Source organism: Oncorhynchus mykiss, chromosome 28 (genome assembly GCF_057628025.1).
Source record: "Oncorhynchus mykiss isolate SJ-2025 chromosome 28, ASM5762802v1, whole genome shotgun sequence".
Classification (NCBI taxonomy): domain Eukaryota; kingdom Metazoa; phylum Chordata; class Actinopteri; order Salmoniformes; family Salmonidae; genus Oncorhynchus; species Oncorhynchus mykiss.
The window spans coordinates 19,957,503-19,970,647 of record NC_143049.1 but is presented as its reverse complement, the minus strand read 5'-3'; the positions used below and the strand labels follow the sequence as shown (position 1 = coordinate 19,970,647).

Sequence of the window (13,145 nt, the reverse complement as noted above, 5' to 3'; positions counted from 1 at the left end):
TCAAACCAGACTTTTTTTCTTTGCTGTTGATCATGAAAGTAAAAGTATAAATGCGTGCTATAACCTTACCTGAGGGGCTACCTGCTTCTTGGGCATGCGTCGCACTGTCTATTCAAAAAGGCAGCACGGGTCCCACCAACTACATCATCGTGTGGACCGAGAGGCTTTGTCTCTCAGTGAGAGGTGAGTATGAAGACCAAGCAGGCGTCTCACACAGAGAAAATGAAAAGGAAAATGCCACACACTGCTGTTCATGCTCCCAGGTGATTTTATTGATACGTTTCGACCCCTTAGGTCTCACACAGGGACACAGCGAGAGGCGGGGATCAGCGGATCACACAAGGCTTTGGTATAGGATGTCTTAGTGTGCAATCTCTGTGTTCCTGCTGGTAAATGCACGCGTACACAAGCACACAGCCACACAGGCGCACATCCCCAAAGCTAAGCTCATTAAAACCATGAAGTGGAAAAGCACTGCTCCTCCTGAGATATGGAAATGCAATTTCACCGAAAGGTTACTCAAAATATGGATATGCGCTAACATTCTTATCCGGATAAACTAATTAAATTCATTCTCACAGTATGTGGGTTCACTCCAACACATGGTTCTGGTTCATAAATGGAATCTTATCTCTGTTTCTTATTCTCCGCTAGTGATTAGGAGTCAAACTGTAGATCCCATTAATCCAACCTTATGTTCCGGAATTGTTAACGACACCATTTGAAATGTCAGAGTAAGACATTTTCAGAAAAGTTAAAGAAAGTCATGCGGATTTGTTTTCATCTTGAAGTTGGAATCCGTTGCGGTGAAACTGCCACGTCTGTTTGCGATATTACAAAGACATTACTTCAAACAACAAACACTGTTTGAGACAATCATTGCACATCACTGCACATGCAATAGAACAGCAGAGTGTGAATATATATATATATATATATATTACGTTGCTCAATGCTCATATCCTCCTTTTCAAAAACAAAAACAAAACAATAATAGAGCCTGTGACGCTGTTTCGCCTAATGCGGATCTCAGCTTTACCATCAGACGTCAAATCAAACTTGATTATTATTCTAGGGAGATTTGTGTAGTATGTATGTATGATAGATCCATTTATGGTTGAATACTCTTGATGTGTGGTTCATTTGGCTTATGTATTTGTTACGTTCTGACCTTAATTATTTTGTTATGTCGTTGTTTTAGTATGGTGAGTTGCGTGGGTGGTCTATGTTAGTTTTTCTATGATTTGCTATTTCTGTGTTTGGCCTGGTATGGTTCTCAATCAGAGGCAGCTGTCAATCGTTGTCCCTGATTGAGAACCATATATAGTTTTCTATTGTGTTTCGTGGGTGATTATTTTCTGTTCTGTGTTTTATTTCACCGTTCAGGACTGTTTCGTTTATCTTGTTTTGTTGTTTTGTTAGAGTATTCGTTTTCATTAAAAGGCATAATGAATACTTACCACGCTGCACCTTGGTCCTCCTCTCTTTCTCCCAACGATGAACGTTACAGAATCACCCACCACCAAAGGACAGAGCAGTGTGGTAAGGAGCAGCGCTATCTGGAGGAGGTTACAACATGGGACGAAATAGAGAGGTGGTCCAAGCCTGCCTGGGATTCTCTGGAACAATGTGAGGAGGGATACCGGAGAATGGAGTTGGCAAGGCGGTCAAGGAAGCCCGAGAGGCAGCCCCAAAAATGTCTTGGGGGAGGCACACGGGGATTGTGGCTAAGTCAGGTAGGAGACCTGAGCCCACTCTTACTGTGGAGAGAGGTGGACCGGGCAGGCACCGTGTTATGCCGTGAGAGGCATAGCCCAGTGCGGTACATAGCAGCGCCTCGTATCGGCTGGGCTAGAGTGGGCATCGAGCCAGGTGCCATGAAGCCGGCTCAGCGCATCTGGTCTCCTTGGGCCGGGGTACATGGCACCAGCCCTACGCATGGTGTCCCCGGTTCGCCAGCACAGCCCAGTGCGGGCTATTCCACCTCACCGCACTGGCCTGGCTACGGGGAGCATTCAGCCAGGTAGGGTTGGGCAGGCTCGGTGCTTGAGAGCTCCAGACCCCCGCACCGGGCTGTCTCTCCGTCTCCTCCCTACAGGTGCCTGTCCAGCGCTGCCAGAGTCTCCCTCCAGTCCGGATCTGCCAGAGTCTCCCTCCAGTCCGGATCTGCCAGAGTCTCCCTCCAGTCCGAATCTGCCAGAGTCTCCCTCCAGTCCGGATCTGCCAGAGTCTCCCTCCAGTCCGGATCTGCCAGAGTCTCCCTCCAGTCCGGATCTGCCAGAGTCTCCCTCCAGTCCGGATCTGCCGGAGTCTCCCTCCAGTCCGAATCTGCCGGAGTCTCCCTCCAGTCCGGATCTGCCGGAGTCTCCCGTCTGTCCTGAGCTGCCGGAGTCTCCCATCTGTCCTGAGCTGCCGGAGTCTCCCGTCTGTCCTGAGCTGCCGGAGTCTCCCGTCTGTCCTGAGCTGCCGGAGTCTCCCGTCTGTCCTGAGCTGCCGGAGTCTCCCGTCTGTCCTGAGCTGCCGGAGTCTCCCGTCTGTCCTGAGCTGCCGGAGTCTCCCGTCTGTCCTGAGCTGCCGGAGTCTCCCGTCTGTCCTGAGCTGCCGGAGCCGTCCGTCAGCCAGGAGCTGCCGGAATCGCCCGCCACGGCGGTGCTGCCGGAATCACCCTTCTCTCCGGAGCTGCCGGAGTCTCCCGCCTGTCCGGTGCTGCCGGAGTCTCCCGTCCGTCCGGTGCTGCCGGAGTCTCCCGTCCATTCGGGACCCGTGGCTAGGGTCCCCAGTCCTAGGTCGGCGGCGAGGGTCGCCGCTCTAAAGAGGCCACGTAGGCGGGCTAAGAGGCGGACAAGGACTATGGTGGAGTGGGTCCACGTCCCGCGCCAGAGCCGCCACCGTGGACAGACACCCACCCAGACCCTCCCCTATAGGTTCTGACCTTTTGTTATGTCTTTGTTTTAGGATGATCAGGGCGTGAGTTGGGTGTGTTGTCTATGTTCGTTTTTCTATGATTTGCTATTTCTGTGTTTTGCCTGGTATAGTTCTCAATCAGAGGTAGCTGTCAATCGTTGACCCTGATTGAGAACCATATTTAGGGACCCTGTTTTCTATTGTGTATCGTGGGTGATTATTTTCTGTTCTGTGTTTTATTTCACCGTTCAGGACTGTTTCGTTTATCTTGTTTTGTTGTTTTGTTAGAGTATTCGTTTTCATTAAAAGTCATAATGGAATATTTACCACGCTGCACCTTGGTCCTCCTCTCTTTCTCCCAACGACGAACCATACAGTATTATGGTAACGCTAATCCGATACACCAGATTTTCTCTTGCATTAAATATAAATAAATGCATATTTACAGAATTGTGGTGATGATATCCTCAGTCTAAACAATGCTACCAGGGGGAATTCACCTACCTTCAATTGGAACTTCATGTTACTACAGCCCTTTGATCACACCAGCAGGTTTAATGCTTTTAACGTTGGGTGTCTGGGGAGACACTGTGACCGACACATAGGTGTAGGGGGTCCTGGAAATGAACTAGTACAGTGATAAAGTGATAGACCCCACAATTCACCACACTGTGGTATCAAACATAAAGTAGCAGTCAAAGGTTTGGACACACCTACTCATTCCAGGGTTTTTGTACTATTTTCTACATTGTAGAATAATAGTGAAGACATCAAAACTATGAAATCACACATGGAATCATGTAGTAACCTAGGAACGCGAAGCATTTCGCTACACTCGCATTAACATCTGCTAACCATGTGTATGTGACAAATACAATTTGATTTGATTTGATAGTAACCAAAAAAGTGTTAAACAAATAAAAATACACTTTATATCTGTCACGGCCATCAAAAGAAGTGGACCAAGGTGCAGCGTGGTGAGCGTACATTTTCCTTTTTATTTCAAAATGTCGCCAACAAAACAACAAACGAAAAAACAACCGTGAAGCTTATAGGGCATTAGTGCCACAAACAAAGTTAACTGGGAAAAAGAGCTGCCTAAGTATGGTTCCCAATCAGAGACAACGATAGACAGCTGTCCCTGATTGAGAACCATACCCGGCCAAAACAAAGAAATACAAAAATAGAACATAGAATGCCCACCCTACATCACACCCTGACCTAAACAAATTGAGAAATATGACGGCTCTCTAAGGTCAGGGCGTGACAATATTTGAGATTTTTCAAAGTAGCCAACCTTTGCCTTGGTGACAGCTTTGCACATTCTTGGTATTCAGCCAGCTTCATGAGTTAGTCACCTGGAATGCATTTAAATGAACAGGTGTGCCTTGTTAGAAGTTAATTTGTGGAGTTGCTTTCCTTAATGCATTTGGGCCTATCAGTTGTGTTGTGACAAGGTAGGGGTGGTATACAGAAGATAGCTCTATTTGGTAAAAGACCAAGTCCATATTATGTCAAGAACAGCTCAAATAAGCAAAGAGAAATGGCAGTCCATCATTTTTTTAAGACATGAAAGTCAGTCAATATGGAACATTTCAAGAACTTTATAAGTATCTTCAAGTACCGTCGCAAGAACCATCAAGCGCTATGATGAAACTAGCTCTCATGAAGACCGCCACAGGAAAGGAAGACCCAGAGTTCATTAGAGTTAACAGCACCTCAGATTTCAGCCCAAATAAATGCTTCACAGAGTTCAAGTAACAGACAGTAACAGATCTCAACATGAACTGTTCAGATAAGACTTTGTGAATCAGGCCTTCAGGGTCGAATTTTTGCGAAAGAAAACACTAGTAAAGGACACCAATAAGAATTAGAGACTTGCTTGGGCCAAGAAACATGAGCAATGGACATTAGACCGGTGGAAATCTGTCCAATTTGAGATTATTTTGTTCCATCCGCAGTGCTTTTTTGAAATGCAGAGTAGGTGAACGGAGGATCTCTGCATGTGTGGTTCCCACCATGAAGCATGGAGGAGGAGGTGTGATGGTGTGGGGGTGCAACAGACCCAACAGACCTCCAGGCTGTGGAACGGCTATTTGACCAGGAATGAGAGTGATGGAGTGCTGCATCAGATGACCTGGTGTAACGTCTGCTTCCAACTCACACTCTCCAACACATAGATCCCCTGAATGCAGCTCACTCTCCAGATCCCAATCACCTGAATTCTGATCACCTGTTCACACACCTGTATTCAATTTACATACAGTATTTAGTTCAGTTCTTTGCACCCCATCATTGTGAGGTATGTTTGTTTTGTACATATACTATTCGAAGCTCTGTTTATTTCTGTGTTAGTCCTCACGTGTATCGTAGTTTTTGGCAATCCTCACTAACGATGCCTTTTTGCCTATTCCCTACCTGTATTTTTGCCTATCAGATTTCCTGTCATCAACCTCTTGCCTGATCTCTCGGACTACGATATTAGCCTTTTCCCTGTCTGTACTGTTACTTTTTTGGAGTCCCTTTGTATGACCTTCTGCCTGCCCCTGGACCCAGCTACCTGCTTCCTCCTGTGGTCCTTTACTAATAAACACCTGTTGCACCCTGCGCTTGAAACCAGCACTCTGTCCCCCATCATACTCATTACACCTGGTGTCACGACTTCTGCCAAAGTCGATGCCTCTCCTTGTTCGGGCAGTGCTCGGCGGTCGACGTTGCCGGTCTTCTAGCCATCGCCGATCCATTTTCCATTTGTCTTGTCTTGTTTTCCCACACACCTGGTTCTCATTTCCCTCATTATGTGTTGTGTATTTAACCCTCTGTTTCCCTCATGTCTTTGTGTGGTATTGTTTATTATGTTTCATGTATTGCGTACGTTAGTCTGTTGCACTGGGTTATGTTAACCCGTATTGTTATTTCGTGTTCACTTTACCGTGTGCTTTTGGTTCGCCAAAATAAAAGGCTCCGTTGGCTACACCATATCTGCTCTCCAGCACCTGACTCCTTTACAACTATTTACGCATACCTGACACCTGGCCTCCACAATCACCCGTCCTCAACCCAGTTGAGATTGTTTGGGATGAGTTGGACTGCAGAATGAAGAATCAAGAATATAAAAAATATTTTGATTTGTTTAACACTTTTTTGGTTACTACGTGATTCCATATGTGTCATTTCCTAGTTTGGATGTCTTCACTATTATTCTACAATGTGGAAAAAAGTTTTAAAAAATAAAGAAAAACCCTTGAATGAGTAGGTGTGTCCAAACTTTTGACTGGTACTGTGCATGGAAAAAAGGTCACAAACCTCCTCACAGCTCTGTGGGTTGGCTGATTACTGTCACGACACAGAGACACCACAGTGATATTTAACCCCAGTTGTCTCACTAAGGTCAGCATATTTCAATTAGACGGCACTTCTTCGCCATGTGAATATGATTTGAAGAAGTACCAAATGTATGCAGCCTCAAATTAATTGGTTTTTGAGGGTAGATGATATTTGCAGGATGCACACTATGAAAGTTATTATCCCTACAATCCTTTATGTCCCATCTGTACAGATGTAGGATCTTAATTTGATCACTCTGTTGCAGGAGAACGTGTAATGTATTTGAGGTTTAAAAAGGCTTCTGATGTTTGTCATTTATTTTTTGATATTTCATACTTAATTTTCCCTTACGAAAAATGTATCAACCCCTACAAAATTGTTCATTAATTATAATGCACATAAGAATTCACATTTCCTGTTGCTGATCAAATTATGATCCTACATCTGTAGTTTCACAAATGTCAAAGTAGTTCAATTATCGGTCACTTCTGCTACTTCATCATGTGATCTACCCCCCCCCCTCAGATGTGTACCTAACCACTGTGAACATGGAGGCCGCTGCACTCAGACCTGGGACAGTTTCAGGTGCTCCTGCAATGGGACAGGCTACACTGGGGCTACATGCCATACCTGTAAGTATCCTCCTCCTCAGCCTATCAAGACATCTTCATACAGTATATGGACATTTTCATCTATGATCTCTCATTATTTATACCCTCAGGGACCCATCTGAAACATCAGTTACATTTTTGCACATTCACCTCACTGACATTAAAACCACATGGGGAAACTCCTGGATTTATAATGATGAATAAGTAATTCTGCTGGAATGTAAACTCCATAATACATGTGGTTTCCTCTCTCGCGTGTGTATTCCTCTTCTCCAGCCGTGTATGAACAGTCCTGTGAGGAATACAAACATCTTGGTAAAACATCTGGCACGTACTGGATCGACCCTGATGGGAGTGGTCCCGTAGGCCCCTTCAAAGTCAACTGCAACATGACTGGTAAGAGTACAGTACCTCCCAAGCCTACCAAACAGAAAATCCACTTAACCATTATGGCATCAAATGATTTTGTCCCATCCGAGCAGGCAAATCTGGTTGAAATTATATCATTATAACCAGAATACAACGAAATCTGGTGTTTGGTTGTAATTTGGGGTGGCAGCCTAGACCTTAGAGAGGCGGGCCAGCAACCAGAGGACTTCAATTTTCTGTGGACTGCAAGGAAAATGGATCAATAAAGTATTGTTCTTCTTCTGGTTGTAGTAACGTCATGGCAACCAGTTTTGACCACTGGGATAGCTGACCTACATTTTGTTCCTCTCATGTAAATATTGGTCACGCTGACTGGTTTTTGATGGTGTTGTTGACTATGTTGCAGAGGACAAGGTGTGGACTACAGTGAGAAACAACCTGTCTCCCCAGACCTCTGTGAGTGGCTCAGACTTGGAGAGGAAGGCTTTGCTGCAGCTCAACTACAACATGTCCACAGAGCAGGTGACCTTACTACCTTATGACCCTATAACATCATCACCCATTCAGGATGGAACCAGCTCAATGGAAAAGAAACATGGATTTTATGGGCAGGTTTAACAGACACGAAGTCTAGTTTTGGACTGAGAACCATGCTCAATGGAGAAACTCCATGGTTATTTTTTTGTGTCGAGAAACCAGCCCTATGTGTATTTTAAATGTTAATGTCGAAGGCACTAGCTAGCTACATTGTTTATTAAAGATGTTCTCTCAGTGTATTTTCACTCAGCTCTGCTACGATCCTCAATTACTAAATGTTATGCATTCTGCTTTGCTCAAGCCCTGTTTTCTCTCCCTGTGACAGGTGACAGCCATCACGAGCAGTGCAGAGTACTGTGAACAGCATGTAGCCTACGCCTGTCGAATGTCTCGACTGCTCAATAACCCAGGTAAAGAGGACTTTGTGTGTTTTTTGGTGTTTGTATGTGTTTTTGTGTGCTCATATGTATATCTGAGAAAAGGATCTGTTTCTAAAGGGAAATACTATTATTTCCAACAAAGACACACTAATTTATGCATTTGCAGAAATAATATGCCAAGAATATGCCGTCTTCTCTTTTCCCTTCCCAGTGTTTGTTTTTGATGAATGTTCATTTAAGTGTTGTCAGATTGTATAGCAGATGGTTATTAGCATTTGGGCGACAAATCTAGAATATTCTTATCTATTTTATTTGGCAAGTGTTTCACAAGATGAGAAGGCAAGCAGGCGTACATTAGATAGCGTCACAGTAGTTGTCATCCCTTGTCATTACTCACAGAAGAGAGCCAAGCGCTTATTGCAGTGGCTCTCTTCCCATCTCATGGAAAAGAGGAATACTATCTGTGGCAACTGGAACTGTTTCATTCCCTCAAGCCAACTACAGGAAATATTACAACTGAAATTCCATGACAGCCACAGAAACCCAAAGGCTCTTCAGTGTCTTCCAACAATCTAGTGTTGTTTTGTTTGCTGTTTTTTTTACCTTGGTTTCATCTCATCTGGTGCTATCAAGTGACAGCCGTTCCCCCTGAGGGTCTATAGAGTTCTGAGCCTGAGGTTATCAGAAGCATGACATCATCATCATCAAGCTGTTTAAAGGCACAATCAACTTAGTGTATGTAAACTTCTGACCCACTGGAATTGTGATACCGTGAACTGTATGACCAGCATAACAAGTTTTCATCAAATCCTTTGGATGTGTTAGGATCTGAGACAATGGTCGGACTGACTGGAGATGTTGACAGATAAAATCCACACATCATTCGTGTTCTGGTGAGCTCTGTACACCTCGCCGCTCGACAGCTGTTTAGCATGGTGAAAGGGAGTGTGTTGGTTGGCAGCATCAGTGAGCTGAAAGAGATGAGGAGTCACACATTCCTGGTCAGAAGACTGCTTGGCCGTACTATTTCTCCCTCATTTAGTAGTCTTATTGTGTTGGCCCCAGTGGTGCCCATTCAACCAGTATTGAGGAATAGAAGCCTACTCTACCTGACATTATCCCCTTGCTGGTGTGCCTCTCCCCTCTCACTCAACGGGGGGACGCTTGGCCTCCAGGCCCTCAGCCTGTCTCCCTCTCATCACCATAAATAACCTGAATTATTTATTATTTTGGGGCAGCAGGGTAGCCTAGTGGTTGGACTAGTAACCGGAAGGTTGCAAGTTCAAACCCCCAAGCTGACAAGGTACAAATCTGTCGTTCTGCCCACTGTTCCTAGGCCCTCATTGAAAATAAGAATTTGTTCTTAACTGACTTGCCTAGTTAAATAAAGGTAAAATAAAAATAAATATCCAGGGAGTCCACACTGCTCCCCCCAATCTCGCTCCACTCTCTCTCTATCCAGCCTCCTCTCTCCATCCAACCCCCTTTGTGTGTGTGTGTGTCTCTCTCTCTCCTCTCGCTCTCTCCATATCCCACTCTTTCCCATGCATGTGGGGACCCGTGTGGAACATAGGTACCTCGCAGGAAACAACCAGTGTAACAGCCTTTGTTCTTTCCCTGGAGCCTCACCACCTCACTATGTGTCCCCCTGGCTATTACTGAAACAATTTTGGGAGATATCTAGGAAGGCGTGTGTGATGAACAGACCACCCCAGCTGCTATAAACCGCAGACGCATTATCCTTCCAATATTATTTCCCCATTGATGTAAACACTGCATAAATGTTTCACCGTCCCCTTTGATAATGTACTACAAACCTATTATTATTTTTCATTCAATTATTATTTGTCATTCACTGGAGGGCAATTTTTGCCAGGTGCTGCTGATAAGTAACAATGACAAGATGGAAAGTGCCTAACGGTTTGGCTGTAATTAAATAACACTTTCTTGTCTTTTGAAAATTACTGTAAACATTGTTTTTTTTTATTTTTAATGTTTTTCCACTGCTTATTGTTATGGCAGACATGACCATTGTCTGATTATTCTGAAAAATATGAACATTTTCCAAATGCATAATTCACATTGTAAACAGCAAAACACAAGAGTGCTTTTAAAAGTTTCTAGAGATGATGCAGGAGTCAGGACACAACACAAGGATGTTGGAGATGTTGAAGAAGAACAAACGCCCTGGGGAGTGTTTGCCTTGATAAATGATCTTGTTTGTCCATCTATAGAACAGACATTTCCACTTGATGTGATTCCTCACACCAGTTATTTTCCCGTTCCCTAGAGCGAGTCATTTTTTATTACCTGGAGTGCTGAATAAGACTATCTGTCTGTGCTGCTGTTGGTGCGGGGGTGAAACAGGGTGAATAGCTGATTAATAGACCACATAGCTTCTCTCAATCAATAAAAAGTAAAGTGTCAAACGGAGTGAGGGAAACGGATCATCTGGTAACGCTTGTACTGTACATAAGGATCTATACATACTGTAGGCTTGGACGTAGACGTTTTATGGCGTCTGACCTATTCATACAATATGCATCAATAGACCCATCTCAACTTCAATGCTATTTGCCATGAAAGATTGACATCAACAAAGGTAGCATTGTGTTATTTGTATGCCAGTAGAAGAGTAAATGAAACAGCTTAGACTATGGTCATTTGTTTAGATATACACAAATAATGTAGCATCATGCTTATGTATTGAGTATTTTGTTGTTTTGGTATATTCTGTGCTGATTCATGCTGTTATTTTGCAGCTGGGTCCCCATTCACATGGTGGGTTGGCAGGGCCAATGAGAGGCATTATTACTGGGGTGGTTCAGGACCAGGGATCCAGAAGTGTGCCTGTGGAATCGAAAGGAACTGCACCGACCCCAAGTACTACTGCAACTGTGACGCTGACCAAACGCGGTGGTGAGTGACTCCACTCTGAACAACACTAGAGATGAAATGCTACCGTATGGAAACGTAAGCTAGATCTAGTTATCCTGAAATGTATCAAGTAATACATTGTAACATTTTCTTTGTGCTACAATCTTACTGTTGTGCCTTTTGTAGTGAAAATTCTACTCTGTATTTCATATAGTTTTGTGATCTATTTTTTTTAGGAGAGAGGACGCTGGTCTCCTGGTGTATAAAGACCATCTGCCTGTGAGTCAGGTGGTAGTTGGTGACACTAACCGTGCTGGCTCTGAGGCTAAGCTGACTGTGGGTCCACTGCGTTGTCAAGGAGATGGTGAGTTTGTTATCATTTCCACAACTTAGAATGCTAATCAGTAATGTACACAGGCAACACAATGTGAGTTATTCTTGTTTCCTGTCTGTTTCCCAGGTAACTACTGGAACGCAGCATCCTTCAACACACCTGCATCATACCTGCACTTCCCTACCTTCCAAGGGGAGACCAGTGCTGACATCTCTTTCTATTTCAAGACTTCCTCCTCTTATGGTGTCTTTCTGGAGAACCTTGGCAATGCTGACTTCATCCGCCTGGAGCTAAAAGGTGAGTGTACTACTACTCAGTAACAGGTCGATATACACTACCTGTAGACCTGTATTATGGATGTGTGTGCAGTTCAGTATCAAAGCTCTACCTCCACATCTGCAAAAAAAACTACCATTACAATATATAATGTATAGATGCAGTATAAATTCAGTGGTTTGGACAGTGTTAGTGAGGCTTATTCACAGTAGATATCGACCTAGACATTCCACTAAGACTTTCCTCTAAGTCAAAAAGGATCATGTCTATCTTGCAGCCACAAAACAAGAATCTCTTGTTCCTACTAAAAAACAAACCACCAGCCACTAAGCAAGTGTCACGTGTCATGTTCCATGAGAGCTACTGTAAAACAACATTCAGTTCTTAATAAACCTCCAGGGTCAGCTCTTGGGGACTGTAACAAGATGGTAGATTGAATTTTGGGGCACCAGTGTGTGTGTACTGTAGAGTCGGAGAACATGTTAGAAGACCAACTCTAGGGCTCTCCATAAAGGCTGCCATTGATCTCATCGATTGCAGGCCGTACTTCTTTCATTTTGTCATCAGATATTAAACTTTAGCACTTTAGAAATGGCTGGAAGTCAGTATTAACTTAAAGTTCACCAGCACAGTGGGATCCCTGTTTGGAAATGGTATTGTTAGATCAAATTGGTTTCCAGTGACATTTAAGCATGATTTTTGAGCTGGTGGGGAGCAGTTTCCTTCCGCTGGGAAAGATCAATGGTCAGAAATATCTTTGAGCTGCTTCCATCGCCTCAGGCCCCATTTGTTATTGTTTCTGACCCTTTTTCTCTGGCAGATTTCAAGCTTTACTGACGCCATTTTTTGGTGCAATGAGTTGACAGTATTTGAGCAGTATTATTACAGTGATTCAGTTGCTCTGAAGAAACAGTGTCTTTCGTTAGAGACACAGACAGAAAATATTCTGTAAAAAACATTTCATATTTAATAGTTTCCCCCCATTTTAATATTCACAAGGTACAGTATTAGTCTGCCAAGAGAAATGGATTTACTAAGCCCCTTGTAAGCTGTTGTATTTTAAATACTTTTTCACTCAAAACTCTAGAGTACCGTTATGCATTAGAATTTATCTTTAGAGCTTGGCAATGGCAGTTGTTTTAATGAGACTTGGCCCCCCTCCAAAATTCTTCTCTGAGCTTCAGGAGGTTCTCTGCCAGTCCTGCAGGCCGAGCATCTGCTCTGAACAGGTGGATCTATGATTGACAGGGCTCCCCTATGTCATCTCCACAGCTTCAGTACATGCTCTGAATGGAGAACAAATGTAATCAGACAGCTCCCTTCAATATAGATCTATTGAGTCGGTTGGGAAATCAAATCAAAGAATGATTCTCCCAATGAAAGGTGTTCCAGGGTGAGACCCCTGGTTAGTGGAAAGCGCTCAATTACTATCCTTGTGAAATCTCATTACTCGATGGTAACCTGGATCTCTGTGATTGATGTGGATTAAACAATCAGAAAGGATGTTGAGTGATTACAGACAGGTTGTCG

At 43.9% G+C, this 13,145-nt stretch overlaps 1 protein-coding gene across 3 annotated transcripts in view; it reads left to right on the top strand.

Moving 5' to 3' along the window:
• Positions 1-13,145, top strand: part of LOC110508678 (contactin-associated protein-like 2) — a 69,586-nt gene that overhangs the window by 27,444 nt on the left and 28,997 nt on the right. For 2 of the 3 annotated variants that reach the window (XM_021589388.3, XM_090225579.1), the window contains 7 exons: positions 6,757-6,863; positions 7,119-7,238; positions 7,618-7,733; positions 8,074-8,158; positions 10,891-11,047; positions 11,242-11,369; positions 11,466-11,636. In XM_021589388.3, coding sequence (XP_021445063.1) covers positions 6,757-6,863; positions 7,119-7,238; positions 7,618-7,733; positions 8,074-8,158; positions 10,891-11,047; positions 11,242-11,369; positions 11,466-11,636 — 884 coding nt within the window. Of the gene's footprint in view, positions 1-6,756; positions 6,864-7,118; positions 7,239-7,617; positions 7,739-8,073; positions 8,159-10,890; positions 11,048-11,241; positions 11,370-11,465; positions 11,637-13,145 lie in introns of all 3 variants that reach the window. The other variant, XM_090225580.1, reaches the window with a different exon arrangement.